The 16,129-nt window shown below is 41.1% G+C and overlaps 1 protein-coding gene across 2 annotated transcripts in view; it reads left to right on the top strand.

The window, feature by feature from the left end:
- The window catches only part of nagpa (N-acetylglucosamine-1-phosphodiester alpha-N-acetylglucosaminidase), a 62,200-nt gene that overhangs the window by 6,202 nt on the left and 39,869 nt on the right, over positions 1-16,129 (top strand). The window contains exon 2 of one of the 2 annotated variants that reach the window (XM_080194440.1): positions 1,222-1,701. The exons of the other annotated variant lie outside the window; for it this stretch is intronic. Coding sequence (XP_080050566.1) covers positions 1,222-1,701 — 480 coding nt within the window. The remainder of the gene's footprint in view (positions 1-1,221; positions 1,702-16,129) is intronic. 2 annotated transcript variants of the gene reach the window in all.

Here is a 16,129-nt window from a genome sequence, read left to right as displayed (position 1 = left end):
GGAGTCTCATCAAGTAAGACATTCCCGATCCAAGCTGACAAGATAGGGCTCTCACTTCCTGTCTTGGGCTTGATCTATTGATCCAAGCTGATTGGAGTTAGCATTTCACCTCCTCCAAGGCTTGATCTCATTTGCATCTTAGCCAAAAGGACGAGATGCTGCTTTTAAAAATTGTTTCAAATGAAGCTACAATGTAACGTTATGACTTCAACCAAGTACAGCATGTCAATATTACACTTAATCTTAGCGAAAAGGCCAAGAAGCGAGAGAAGCCATTGTATTTTTTTAATCCGATTCAATCAAATCAAGTCCAGTTCAGAGTCTCAACAAGTAAGATGTTCCCAATCCAAGCTGACAAGACAGGGCCCTCACCTCCTGTCATGGGCTTGATCTACATGATCCAAGCTCATTGGAGTTAGCATTGCACTTCCTCCAGTGCTTGATCTCATTTGTATCTTAGCCAAAAGACCGAGATGCTGCTTTTAAAAATTGCTTCAGATGAAGCTAAAATGTAACCTAATGTCTTCAACCAAGTACAGCACATCAATACTAGACTTGGTCTTAGCCAAAAGGCTGAGAAGCCAAGAGTATAATGAGATGAGGAGTTAGATCATGCCGCTCATCATAGCGCGGTTGGCTTTTAAGCACCACTTGAAATGACTTTAAATTATGCCTGAATTATATAGACATTCAAATTAAACAATAGTACTTTGCACACTGAATTCCAATAATTGATTACCATTCATATTATTTATTTTTCAAGGTTTAATAAATGCACGGTCATTAGGGAACTGTTTGCAAACAATCTCAGCGCAACCTCTTTTAGTTTTGCTGTAAATTGAGTCAAAATTTTACATAACAGTTTCACCTATATCCACCAGGGTGTAGCAAACTTTCAATAGTCCATGCAAATGAAAAATAAGTCGTTGGAATGGAGGGGTGCAGCATCCTTTCCAATATTTTAATGACCAACCTGCCCCCAGTGTTGCCTGCCTCTAGTTAAAATTGGAAGTTGGCAGGTTTCTAATTGTAAAAGGTTTTGACCCTGCTCCTACCCACCCTAGGGTATCAAAACTCCCTTCATTATATACTAAATATTATTTTGAAACTATTATTTAGAATTAGGTTGTAGTATTTATCTCTTGCTCTTTATCTCTTCACTCAGTTTTAGATTTTTGTTCCTTTTTATGTTTTTGACATTTTTATATACTCCTTTTGCAGGACCTCTTTAAATGATCTGTTTCCATATTACCCTTTGGAGCATGGATCTCAGCATACTCACAGATATGTCAGAGATTGTCAGCCAATTATTTTTGGAAATGTGACACATGAAACCTGGCCTGCTGATAAATCCACAGACCTTCCTATAGCTAAAACTACTATATTTGTTTCAAACTTTCCCACTGATGAAGGCAAGCATAAAACTGTCACTGGGCACGTCACTTTTGTGAATAATCCATTGAGAACTGTCTCAGTTTTGGAACCACTAAAACCAGGCGGATGCAGTCAGTCTTACAAAGCAACAGTACAGGAAACTATAAAATCCAAGAAGTGTTTGGTGGCTCAAAACGGTGGATTTTTTGGCATGAACACAGGACGTTGCTTGGGTACAGTTGTGAGTGATGGAAAACTGGTGCAAGATGGAAAGGGAATTCAGAACGCACAATTTGGGATTAAGAAGGATGGCACATTAGTATTTGGGTAAGAATTTAAATAAATATGTATACGCTAATCTTACTGCAGTATTGATACGTGTGTCTAAGAAACTAGTCCTAATTGGTAGAATTGATTTTATTGATCCCGTGTATTTACAAATGGGAAAACTGATCATTAACTTTCTACTTTACCATTTCCAGTTCGGTAATAAACTGCACCTTTTTTTAATAACTGTTATTTTAATATTGCATACCTTCAACTTGATTAACAAACTGAACTGGAGTACATTGGACCATCTTTATATATGTAGGAAGAAAACCTCCTCATTATTTAAAATCTTCTCATGCTCACTTTCATTCTGCTGTGCTGTTGACATGGTGATAGACTCCATTCTCCTAGCCACAGCATTGAAGCTGGTAATTGCATTTGTGTTAGTGTTATCGTCCTCTCAATGTACAAAATTTTCAGAAATAAATGTGGAATCTTACAAAATTGATTTGTTTCAGATAAATTTATCAGATTGTGTTGGAAGAATTTTGATTTAGTTTGACCTTGTTTAATTTTACAATCAAAATATTAAACCATGACTTGTATTTTTTTCCTGTTTATTTCTTTCATAGGAAAATTCAGTTTTTAAACCTCATGGAAACACAGGGACAGGACTACATCATTCAGTCCTCAAACTTGTCGATCATTCCGTTCCATCCAGGCTGATCTATACCTCAACTCCGTTTACTTATGGTTTTACTATCTGTTTTAAAAATTTCAACCTGACCTTTTCATGAAGCAGCTTTCCACTTCTACTTTTTTAATTCTTAACTCTGTGATTTCCTCAGTTTACTTGACCTTTCCCTAAGTTGCACAATTGAGTGTTCGGTTTTTCAGCAATAGTAGTAATTCTTCACTCTCGTTATTAAACACAAAAGCCATGAATATACCATTAACGCATGAAGTCTGTCCCATCTTACAAAGTTAACCCATTGCTAACTTTCCTGGCAAGAGATTTGTTTTGTACAGTGCAGGCCTAACCATCAATTGTGGCACCTTTTTTAAATAGGGTTATTTTATGCACCAGGTCAACTTGCATATTGTCATCTGCAGGGTAATAAATCATAGATTAATACAACATGTCCTGTTAAATTTGTTGTCCTAGTATTTGAACAGAACTGAATTGAGGTTATGAAATGTTACGCCGTTGTTTAAGAAGGGTGCCAGGCAAAAGGCGGGGAATTATAGGCCGGTTAGTTTAACGTCTGTGGTAGGTAAAATGTTAGAATCCGTCATTAAGGAGGAAATTGCGAGGCATCTTGAAGGGAATTGCTTGATAGGGCGGACGCAACACGGTTTCATTAAAGGGAAGTCGTGTCTGACAAATTTACTGGAGTTCTATGAGGATGTGTCTAGGGCAGTGGATAGAGGAGAGCCGGTGGATGTGGTCTTTCTGGATTTTCAGAAGGCGTTTGACAAGGTACCTCACAAGAGGTTATTGCAGAAGGTCAGGGGACATGGAGTTGGGGGTAGGGTGTTAGCGTGGATAGAGGATTGGTTGTCAAATAGGAGGCAGAGAGTGGGGGTCAATGGGTGCTATTCGGATTGGCGGTTGGTGACTAGTGGGGTGCCCCAGGGGTCGGTGCTGGGGCCTCAGCTATTTACCATTTATATAGATGATCTGGAGGAGGGAACCGAGTGCAGGGTGTCGAAATTTGCTGATGACACCAAGATTGGGGGAAAGACAAATTGTGCGGAGGGTGTGGAGAGTCTGCAGAAGGATCTAGATAGGCTGGGCGAATGGGCCAGGAAATGGCAAATGGAATTTAATGTTGGCAAGTGTGAGGTGGTCCACTTTGGTAGGAAGGACTATTACTTACGTGGCGAAAAACTGCAGCAGGCGACGGTGCAGAGGGACCTCGGGGTCCTTGTGCATGAGTCGCAAAAACCCAGCTTGCAGGTGCAGCAGGTGGTCAGGAAGGCGAATGGGATGCTGGCCTTCATAGCGAGGGGGATTGAATATAAAAGTAGGGAGGTCTTGCTGCAGCTGTATAGGGCATTGGTGAGGCCGCAGCTGGAGTACTGTGTGCAGTTTTGGGCGCCGCACCTGCGCAAGGATATTTTGGCCCTGGAGGGAGTGCAGAGGAGGTTTACTAGGCTGATACCGGAGTTGAGGGGATTGAGCTATGAGGAGAGGCTGAATAAACTAGGCTTGTACTCGTTAGAGTTTAGAAGAATGAGGGGAGATCTCATTGAGACGTATAAGATGATGAATGGGATGGATAGGATAGAGGTGGAGAGACTCTTCCCACTCAAAAAAGACAGTAGGACTAGGGGGCACAGCCTCAAGATAAAGGGGAGGCGGTTTAGAACGGAGTTGAGGAGGAACTTCTTCACTCAAAGGGTGGTGAATCTCTGGAATTCTCTGCTCGTTGAAGTGGTGGAGGCTGCCTCGCTAAATATTTTTAAGAAGCGGGTTGATGGGTTCTTGATAAGAGAGGGGATTAAGGGTTATGGGGAGAGGGCGGGAAAGTGGAACTGAGCCACAACAGATCAGCCATGATCTTATTGAATGGCGGGGCAGGCTCGAAGGGCTAGATGGCCTACTCCTGCTCCTATTTCTTATGTTCTTATGTTCTTAAATGCAACGTGTATAGCTACTGGGATGTGGGCATCACAGACTAGGCCAGCATTTATTGCCCATCCCTAATTACCCTTGAGAAGATGTGGTAGTGAGCTTGAACTGCTGCAGTCCCTGTGGTGTAGGTAAATACACAGTGCTGTTAGGAAGGAAAATGGTGAGTTAGTTCCAATTTGGATGATGCATGACTAAGTGGGGGGGGGGTGGTGTTGCAGATTGTGGTGGTCTTGTCTGTTGCTGTTCTTCTAGGTGGTAGCATTGCCACAGTGCATCTTATAGGTGGTACACACTGCTGCTTTTGCATCATTGCAGGAAGGGATGAATATTGAAGGTGATGGATGGGGTGCCAGTCAAATGGGTTGCTTTATCCTGAATGGTGCCAAGCTTCTTGAGTGATGTTGAAGCTGTGTTGATACACACAAGTAGAGAGTATTCCATCACACTCCTGTCTTGTTCCTTGTGGATGGCGGACAGGCCTTTGAGAGTCAGAAGGCAAGTTACTTACTGTAAGTTCCCAGCCTCTGACCTGCTGTTGTAGCTACTGTGTTTATTTGGCTAGTCCAGTTCAGTACCAGATCGATGGTATCTCGCAGGCAATGGGGTAATTCAGTGTGGCAATGAAGATGGTTGCAGTGGTTTGATGTCAATCATCTCAGCTTCAGGATGTGACAGCAGGAATTCCTCAAGGTAGTGTCCTAGATCCAATCATCTTCAACTGCTTCATCAGTTACTTTCTTTCCAATATATGGTCAGAAGTGGGGATACTGATAGATATATAATATTCAATGTCATTTTTGATGACTCAGATACTGAAGCAGTCTACGTTCAAATGTAACAGGACCTGAACAACCAGGCTTAGGATGACAAGTGGCAAGGAACATTCGATTACACAAATACCAAATAATGACCAATTTCAAAAAGAGACAAATCTAACCGTTGCCTCTTGACATTTAATGGCATTGCCATTGCTGAACTCCCCACTATCAAAATCCTGGGGAGTTACCATTGATCAGAATTTTTTTTAATCATTTGTGGTACGTGGGTTTCACTGGCTGGCCAGCATTTATTGCCCATCCCTAGTTGCCCTTGAGAAGGTGGCGGCGAGCTGTCTTGAATCGCTGCAGTCCATGTTCTGTGGGTTGACCCACAATGCTGTTGGAGGAGGAATTCCAGGATTTTGACCAAGTGACTGTGAAGGAGCAGTGATATATTTCCAAGTCAGGATGGTGTGTGGCTTGGTAGGGAACTTGCAAATGGTGATGTTCTCATTTAGCTGCTGCCCTTCCTTGTCTAGATGGAAGTGGTTGTGGGCTTGGAAGGTGCTGTCTAAGGACGTTTGAATTGCTGCAGTGCATCTTGTAGATAGTGTGTGTCAGTGGTGGTGGGATTGAATGTTTGTAGATGTGGTGCCAGTCAAGCGGGCTGCTTTGTCCTGCATGGTGTCGAGCTTCTTGTGTTGTTGGAGCTGCACCCATTGAGATAAGTGGGAAGTATTCCATCACACTCCTGATTTGTGCCTTGTGGATAGGCTTTGGGGATTCAGGAGGTGAGTTACTCTCCACCATATTCCTAGCCTCTGACCTGCTCTTGTAGCCACTATGTTTATGTGGTAAGTCCAGTTAAGTTTCTGGTCAATGATAACCCCAAGGATGTTGACAGTGAGGGAGTCAGTGATGGTTACACCATTGAATGTCAAGGGGTGGTGGTTAGAGTGTCTGTTATTGGTAATGGTCATTGCCTGGCATTTGTGTGATGCAAATGTTACTTGCTACTTATCAGCCCAAGCCTGGATATTGTCCAGGTTTTGTTGCAGTTGAACATGGACTGCTTCAGTACCTGAGGAGTCACTAATGGTGCTCAACATTGTGCAATCATCAGTGAACATCTCCACTTCTGACCTTATGATGGAAGGAAGGTTATTGATGAAGCAGCTGAAGATTGTTGGGCATAGGACATTATCCTGAGGGAGTCCTGGAGAGATGCCCTGGAGTTGAAATGATTGACCCTCCACAACCATCTTCCTATGTATCAGGTATGATTCCAACCAGCGGAGAGTTTGCCCCCTTGATGCCCATACATTCCAGTTTCACTAGGGCTCCTTGATGCCACACTCGGTTGAATGCGACCTTTATTTCAAGGGTTGTCACTCTCACCGCGCCCCTGGAATTCAACTCTTTTGTACATCTTTGAACCAAGGCTGTAATGAGGTCAGGAGCTGAGTGACCCTGGCGAAACCCAAACTGGGCGTCACTGAGCAGGTTATTAGAGTCAGAGATTTTCAGGATGGAAACAGGCTCTTCAAGCCAAGTTGTCCATGCTGCTCTTTTTTTTTTTAACCCCTTATCTAGTCCATGTCCCTCTATACACATCTTACCCATGTAACTGTCCAAATGCTTTAAAAAAGACAATTATACCTGCCTCTACAACTACTTCTGGCAGTTTGTTCCAGACACTCACTACCCTCTGAAAAAATTGCTCCTCTGGACACTTCTGTATCTCTCCCCTCTCACCTTAAACCTAAGCTCTCTAGTTTTAGACTCCCCTATCTTTGGGAAAAGATATTGACTATCAAGCTGATCTATGCCCCTCATTATTTTATAGACCACTATATGATCACCCCTCAGCCTCCTATGCTCCAGGGAAAAACATCCCAGTCTGTCCAGCCTCTCCTTATAACTCAAACCCATCAAGTCCTGGTAGCATCTTAGTAAACCTTTTTTGCACTCTTTCTAGTTTAATAATATTGTTTCTATAATAGGATGACCAGAACTGTACACAGTATTCCAAGTATGGCCTTACCAACATTTTGTACAACTTCAATAAGACATCCCAACTCCTGTGGTGGACGTTGAAATCTCCCATCCAGAGTACATTTTGTGACTTTGCCATCCTCAGTGCTTCCTCCAAATGTTATTCAACCTGGAGGAATACTGATTCATCAGCCAAAGGAAGATGGTACATGCTAACCAGTAAGAGGTTTCCTTGCCCATGTTTAACCTGAAGCCATGAGACTTCATGGGAAATTGAATTTGGTCAAAGGCTAGGAATCCTGCAGCATGTAACTCACCAGCTAACTCCCCGGTGCTTTCCAGAAACACTGAATCCCTCCATCATCGAACAGTTGCAGCCATGTATAACGTCTACAAGATGCATTGCAGGAACCTATTAAGGTTTTTTAAGTAGCATCTTCCAAACCCACAACCACTACCATCAAGACGGATAACAGCAGCAGATAACTAGGAGCATCACCACTAGGAGCTTCCCTCCAAGTCGCTCACAGGACTAACTTGGAAATATATTTCAGCTCCTTCACTGTCGCTGGGTCAAAACCCTGGAATTCCCTCCCTAACAGCACCTTGTGTGTACCTACATCTCCAAGTTGGCACCAGTTCAAGAAAGCAGCCAGCTTGCCACCTTTTGAAGGGCAACAAGGGGTGGGCAATAAATGCTGGCTGGCCAGCAATGTCTTCATCCTGTAATAAATAAAACAAAATTGCCATTGAAATTCAAGGGGCGTTGGTTGGATTCTTCATTGAAGATGATTGTTATATGGCACTTCTGTGGGATGGATGGTATTTGCCATTTAGGTGCTCATCCTCAGACGTTATCCAGATCTTGCTGTGTATGGGCATATTGCTTCACTATTTGAGTGTCAACTGGTGCTGAACATTGTCTTCACCAGTGAACGTCCTTCTGACTTTATAGTGGGGAAGTCATTTAAAGCAACTGAAAATGGTTGTGCTAGGACACTACCCTGAGAAACACCTGCAGTGCTGTCCTGTGATGATAGACTTCCAACAATCACAACCATCTTTCTTTGTGTTAGGCATGACTCTAACCTTGCAGAGACTCCTCCCTGATTCCCATTGACTCAACTTTGCTTGGGCTTCTTGATGTCATACGTGGGCAAATAATGCTTTGATGTTAAGGGCAGTCGTTGTTCACCTTGAGTGCAGCTCTGATGTCGATGTTTAGGCCAAAGGCTCTTGGAAGGTCAGGAGCTGAATGACCCAAGTGGAACCCATCAGTGAATAGGTATTGTTAAGTGCTGCTTGTAGATGACACTTTCCATTACTTTGCTGATGGTCAAGATTAAACCAATGGTGGTAATTGACTGGGTTGACTTTGTTCAGCTTGAGCGTACCTGACTAATTTGTCACATTGCCAAATGAATGCCAGTATTGTTGCTGAACCGGTACAACTTGGCTTGGGGTGTGGTTAGTTGTGGAGCATAAATCTTCAGTGTTGCTGGTTGGAATGTTGTCAGGGCCCCATACTCTTTGTAGTGTCCAGTGCCTTGAGCTTTTTCTTGGAAGGAATTGAATTTGTTGGCGACTGGTATCTGTGATGTTGGGGACCTCAGGAGGAGGCCAAGATGGATCATTCATTTGGCATTTCTGACTGAAATTAAGGCAGTCTTTGCACTGATGTACTGGGCTCTTCCATTATTGAGGATTCGATATTTGTGTAGTTTCCTTCTTCAATTAGTTGTTTAATCATCTACCACAATTTGCTACAGGATATGCCAGAACTGCAACGCTTAGATCTGATCCCTGGGTTGTGGGATCACTTAGCTCTGTCTAATAGATGCTGCTTCTGCTGTTCAATATGCCGTAGTTCTGTGTTGCAACTTCACTAGTTGACACCTTGTTTTGCCTGTTGTTAGTCCTGCCATGCCACCCAGTTTATGTTGATTTAATTGTTGTCCAGAAATTACCTTTTTTTTGAGGTGCCATCAAGCAGCTCAATCCTATTAACCTATCCTGACAGAATGTAAGCAAAAATTAAAATGCATGATTATCCTTTGTCTAAATTTTACAGAAAGCAAAATAATTGGCGCATATGCATTAAAAGCTGAAATATCAAACTTGGTATTTGTAGCTGTAGTGACTGTAAAAATGTCAGCATTCACCATCATTGCAATTGTGAAGCTGACAACTTCTGCTGTCCATGCATGCAAAGTTGAAAATGGAAACTAGTAGTGAACCCTGCTCTAATCAGTCCCCACAGATCACAATTTCCTAGAAATAGCTTGCCCTTTTCACCTCTATAGCCGAAGATCCATTTTGAGCCTGGAAACTTTTTTAAATTGTGGATTGTTAATTTTTTTCCATTGTGATAAAAGTTTCATAGCTTCAATTTTTTTAAAGTTTGATATTTCATCTTGTAATTTTGCCTTCTAAAATTTATTAAAAACTAAAGGATTGTAGTTTGTGATTTGCCATCTATGAATACTTCAGTATTGACTTAAAGGCAGATTCAAATTAGCATCTGTAAAGTGAAATCCATGCCATTTTTATTGGCAGTTTACTTCAGTGACTTCTATTGCTTTGTAGTTACTGAAAAATTTGGCCCAATATATTTCTAGTGCTTCACTCAGTTTTTTATTTAGTGCATCAAATGATTTGAGCATTACATATCAAGTTTTAAAAAAAAATTTAGATCTTGTGACTAGTGGCATTCTTCGGGGATCAGTGCTCGGAACTTTGCTGTTTATAACATATGTAAATGATTTGGAGGAATTGATTAATAAGTTTGCGGACAACACAAAGGTTGGTAGATTTGCAGATAGCAGTGAGGACTGTCAGATGATACAGCAGGATGTAGATCAGTTGGAGACTTGGGCGGAGAGGTGGCAGATGGAGTTTAATCTGGACAAATGTGATGTAATGCATTTTGGAAGATCCAATACGAATAGGAAATATACAGTAAATGGCAGAACCCTTGAGAATCAATAGCAGAGGGATTTGGATGTACAGGTACACAGATCACTAAAAATGGCAACGCGGGTGGAGAAGTGAGTCAAGAAGGCATATGGCATGCTTGCCTTCATCGGCCTGGGCATTGAGTTTAAAAATTGACCAGCCATTTTGCAGCTTTATAGAACCTTAGTTAAGCCGCACTTGGAATATAGTTCAGTTCTGGTTGCCACATTACCAGAAGGATGAGGAGGCTTTGGAGAGGGAACAGAAAAGATTTACCAGGACATTGCCTGGTATGGAGGGCATCAGCTATGAGGAGAGGTTGGAGAAACTTTGTTCTCACTGGAAGATGGAGGTTGAGGGGTGACCTGATAGAAATCTACAAGATTGAGAGGCACGGACAGAGTGGATAGTCAGAAGCTTTTTCCCAGTTTGGAAGAGTCAGTTACTAGGGGGCACAGGTGCAAGGGGCAAAGTTTAAAGGAGATGTACAAGGCAGATTTTTTACAAAGAGGGTGGTGGATGCTTGAAACTTGTTGCTGGGGAAGGTAGTGGAAGCAGATATGATGGTGAGTTTTAAGGGGCATCTTGACAAATACATGAATAGGATGGGAATAGAAGGGTATGGTCCCTCAAAGGGTAGAGGCTTTTAGTTAAGTCGGGTAGCATGGCCGGTGCAGGCTTGGAGGGCCGAAGGCCCTGTTCCTGTGCTGTAATTTTCTTTGTCCTTTTGTTCTTTGTGTATATGTAGTCCACTTGATGAGGACTGGATTTTTTCACTTAGTTGCAAATTATGATTAAGAAAGCTCAATAATTGATGTGTATATATAAAACTAAATATTAACTTGAAGGACCAGTGGACATTTATTTGAATTCCCTTTCTAATAGCATACATGTCATTTACATTTGTGTTGCTTACACTGGTTTTCCCTATCTGAAATTGTATTTTTTTATGAAAGCTTGTTGTTGTTCAAAAGATTAATTGACGCTGATGCATAAAATGTATATTTGCAACAAGGATAGGAATAGTGACCCTTTTTCTTGGCCTAGCAATTTGAATCTTCCTAAAAAGATAAGACTTTATTCAGGAGCATCCGGAATTGACATGGTAGTATTATGTTTCTGTTGCAATTTTGCTGTCTCCTATTTCTGCTACACTAAGTTTTGGTAACAAAATTTTCCATTTCCAAATCGCTGACCATTCTTTGCATGAAATTTAGTTTTTTTTAAGAAACTGATACTTATTTTTAGTTTTGGATGCAGTAGATACTTATTGGTTCTACAGATGCTTCAAATTTTCCTTTGTAAAACTGTCTCCTTTTCACTCTTGCTTTGGTCTCCCTTTCATTGTCATTTATCCTTGAGTTTAAGTTACTAATTGTCTATGTTTGAAAAAAAAATTGAAGCTTCGTACATTCTATATGATTGCAGAGATATAGGGTGGGATTTTATGGCCTTGCTCAGGTGAAACGGGAAATTCCCACCCAAGGTCAACGGAGATTTCCGTTGTCGGACCCTCACCCTCTCCAATTCCATCTCGGGTGAGGTGGTAGAGTTCCGGCAGTGGTTTTGTAGCCAACCATTTTATTCTCTCGTTTATGGTGAGTCATTTGATTAAATGACATAGTTGTTCATCATGAATTACTGCAGCAAATATTTGCCCTTGTGCCTCTTGCTTCTTGGGCAAGATGTGTACATCAGTCAAAGGTTTTGCAGTTGAGCAAGAATGCAATGGCTCTGAATGGATCACCAGTTCACTTGACCTGTAGCTATGTTTGTAATTTCAACAGGTAAACTTGTACTACTTATAGATTAGTTCAATTCAGTAAGCCACAACTTGTATTTATATAAGACCATTAATTTAATATAATGTTCCAAGGCACTTCACGTGAGTGTTAGCAAACAAAGTTTGCTACCAAGCTACTAAAAGAGATATTAGATCAGATGATCAGCAGTTTAGTTAAAGTGGTATTGTTTTAGTGCAGAGAGGTTCGGGAGTGAAAATTTCAGAGCTGATTGCCTCTACAGCTGAAGGCATGGACAATGGTGGTAGCGAGATTAAAATCAGAGATGCTCAGAGTCAGAATTCAAGGAGTATAGTTAATTTGGAAGGTTGTGCAGATTGGAGGAGATGTTATGATCTGGTATGGAACCTGTAACATGTGTTGTCAAGTAGACAAAATTTGAAATCCAAGGTGTTTATTAGATAGAATGACAAGATTCCACAGTTTTAAGCAAGCAGAATAAATTTTACAAGAGTCAACAAAGCAATCAGTCAAAACTATTTTTTTTAACTACTCTTTAATGAAGTAAACATAAATTAACAGGAAAACAATGATCAGTTGTACGACAAACCTGTGTATTAAAAGGCAGTCACAACCAAGACAGTCCCTACAAATTTTTTCAGCATCCCATGAGTATGTAGCCTCCTATTTCCCTCAACAGCAGCTCCAATTCAGTCTGTAATTCTTGCTGCTTCTGCCTGCAGTGAATTGTCAGGGACCTTGATTCCAGCCTCAGTTGCCCCAATGACTGGTCACTTTCCATTCATTCAATCGCTTCATCCAAGATTGCTTTGCTGAGCACCTTTGGTCTGTGCACAGTCAGGACCCTGAGCTTCTGGTCCCTTGCCATTTTGACACATGATCCTGCCCACATACCTGTCTTTGGCTTGCTGCAATGTTCCAGTGAAGCTCAGTGCAAACTGGAGGAACAGCATCTCATCTTCCAGTTAGGCACTTTTATAGCCTTCCAGTCTCAACATCGAATTCAACAACATCAGATGATTTGCTCTACCCCACTTCTGCCCCCTTCGTTTTCATTCTATTTTAATTTTTTACTGTTCTTTACCTTTTTTTTTGTTTCTTTATTGTCTTCATTTTTCTCTCCCTCCCCCACTCTTTCCCCTACCTCATTCCCCCTTCCCTTACCTCTTTCTCCCCCCACTTTCCCTTTTCTACATTCTACCTCTATCCCATCTTTTCCACCCCCACCCCCCAGCCCAACACCTTCATTGTCACAGCTTACAGTTTCTGTGCCATTTGGCCATTCACACCCTTTGCTCTCTTTGTGGACAGCTTTTTGCAGTCTTTTCCCTTGATTTCTATGGCTATGACTCATCTTTCATTCTCTCATCTTGCAGTATAAATATCCCCTACTTTCTATGCCTTTTACCTTTTGATAAAGAGTCATCTGGACTTACAGATGTGCCAGACCCGCTGAGATTTTCCAGTGCTTTCTCTTTTGGTTTCATCCAAGCCTGTGCCCCACCGGGTTGGCCAGACTGCACCCTAGCGCCAAACCACCTGTGATGCTAGCTGTACTGAGCAGACAAGTATTTCTCACTATGGACTAGGTAATTGGGGGTAGGTGGGATGCAGACTTGAGGTTACTGTCAAATCAGCTGTGATCTTATTAAATCGTGGAGAAGGTGTGATAGGCTGAATGGCCTATTCCCGAATGTTCGTGTGTACTAGATGTCCACTTCATCTGATCACGAGTGATCCTGATGAGAAAATTATATTATGAGGTGGGGTAACTTTAATGATGCAGCTACTTTGTATTTTTAGCTGAATTTGTACTTCTTACAACCAGGTGAAAACTTGGTTAATAGGTCATAATCTCAGGAAAAATGAACATTTTACTCAGGAAGCAAATTGCTTTTGGCTTTGTGTACATTTGGTGAATAAATGTTCTGTTGTGGAATGACAATTTAATAACTAATTATGAAAATTTATAATCCCTCAGTTACAAAGATCATCTTGAAGAATATTATTTATATTGGGACAGTTGCTTAACTTGAATGTGGTTCCAAAAGCACTCGAATCTCCGCACCATCCAAGACAAAGCCACTCGCTTCATTGATTTACACTTCACTGCCACTGTACAATGACAGCAATATGTCGCAGATACAAGATATACTGCAGCAACTGATCAACTTCCTTGGCAGCATTTGCCAAACCTGCAATATCTGCAGCCTAGAAAGACGAGGGCAGACATTTGAACACTACCTACATATTCCCCTCCAAGCCACATATCATCCTGACTTGAAATTATATCACTGTTTCTTCATTGTTGCTGGATCAAAAGCCTGGAGCTCCCTCCTTGTCAGTACTGATGGTGCACTTACACCACAAACTGCAGAGGATGAAGGAGATCACACATCACCTCCAATTTGAGGACAGTTAGAGATGGACATAAAATTCTGGTGTTAATGACATGAATGTCCCATCAAAGAATTTAAAAATTACATATGTTTTAATATTACTGTATATTTTATCAAAGCCTAGTATCTGCAGCTTTGGACTGCTTGATCATATCCTTCAGATTCCCATCACTGCCGCCACCCTCCCACACACACACACCTCAACTCCCATTCTCCAATCAAGCAGTCAGTTAGCTGATCTCCCCTAAAAAAAAGGGCAAGAACTAATGCTTGTGCTTTGGTCACTAGCAATCAGGGAGAACACCGAGATGTTTCATCAACCAGTGTTTCTCTTCTAACTCTTGCAACACAAATGTGTATCTTTTTTAGGTACTCTCACCCAGATTTAAGGCTGACATCTCAATCAATTCTTTTAAAACGTTACAGTGTTGAACTCCTCGCTACAGATGAGATTTTAGCTTTTGGAAACTGAGAATTAATTTTAAATAGTATAGAATTTGTTGAATTTCATCTGGGATTTGATTTCAAAGTCAATTTGCAGTTGATTATGGAGTTTATGAAAGTGTTAATTAAATTGAGGTTTTTTTGTGATCAAGTGTTTGAATTAAGTGCCAAAAGTACACCAACTATAATTCATACTGACATTTCATTGACATTTTAATATTAAAAATATGCCAAATTCTAAAATACATTTCAAGTCAAATAATACTCCAGCTATATTCTGCCAATAGTTTCCATTACACAGGCTGAATGTGGTATGATTTACTAAAAGTAATTAGCTCACATTTGTCTCATTTCAACTGCCTTACAGGTAAGTCTTCCTGTATTAGATTAATATACAGTTGTAAATGGTAAGTCTGTCATATGAGGAGAGACCAAATCAGTTAGGATTATATTCATAGGAATTTAGACGAGTGAGAGGGGATCTCAAACTTAAAAAATTCTGACAGTGTTAATTGTTCCCAATGGTGGGGGAATTCGGAACTAGGGGTCACAGTTTGAGAATAAGGGTAAAGCTTCTAGAACCAAGGTGAGGAGAAATTTATTCACCCAGAGAGTGGTCAATCTGTGGAATTCACTATCACTAAGTAGTTGAGGCCAAAACATTGTCTGATTTTAAGAAGGAATTAGATATCGCTTTTGGGGATCAAGGGGGCTCAGGATATTGAATTTGATGATCAGCCATGATAATGAATGGAGAAGCAGGCTCAAAGGACCAAATGGCCTACTCCTTCTAGTTTCTATGTTACACTATTGGAGACCTGGCAGCTACAGCATCTAACATGCCTCCATGTCACAGATGCAACGTGTAATTAATATTTCATGATTGATTTTGAATATTACGTTCAAATAAGATTTGTATCGTGATTTTAAGACTTCAAATTAGTATTATTTCAGCTTTCACAAAAAAAATTGATGTTAATAACCCCTCCTCCTCTTCTTAAAGAATTGGTGTTTGCAGGCAGCTGCTTATCTAGAGGCAAACTCCCCAATCATTAGAACATTAATAGAAGCAGGAATAGACCATTTGACTCCTCATGCCTGCTTCACCTTCAATATAATCATGGTTGATTAACTTCACTTTCCCACCTGCTCACCATATTCCTTGATTCCCTGAGATCAAGGGTGGGATTTTCTGGCTGCGCTTGTCCCTAGGTCGGAAAATCCCGCTTGAGGTCAACAGACCATTTCCTGGTCTGTCACTTGCCCGTTAGCAGGCGGGATGGTAATATTCCGCCCCAAAGGTTTATCTCGGCCTTAAATATACTCAATGATGGAGCATCCACTTCTCGTTAAGTGAAGTTTCTTCTTGTTTCAGTCCAAAATGATCAGTTCCTTATTCTGAGACTGCTTCTGTGTTCTAGAATAACCAATTGGAGTTAGTCCCTCTGCCAAACCCCTTCAGAATTTTATATCAGAGTGAAAGAAAATCGAAGTAAAAATATAGTTCTAAAAAGAATTCCCCCAACACATTCT

This window comes from Carcharhinus amblyrhynchos, chromosome 8 (assembly GCF_965287045.1).
Source record: "Carcharhinus amblyrhynchos chromosome 8, sCarAmb.v2.hapA, whole genome shotgun sequence".
Lineage (NCBI taxonomy): Eukaryota > Metazoa > Chordata > Chondrichthyes > Carcharhiniformes > Carcharhinidae > Carcharhinus > Carcharhinus amblyrhynchos.
This window is presented reverse-complemented; position numbering and strand designations above follow the sequence as displayed.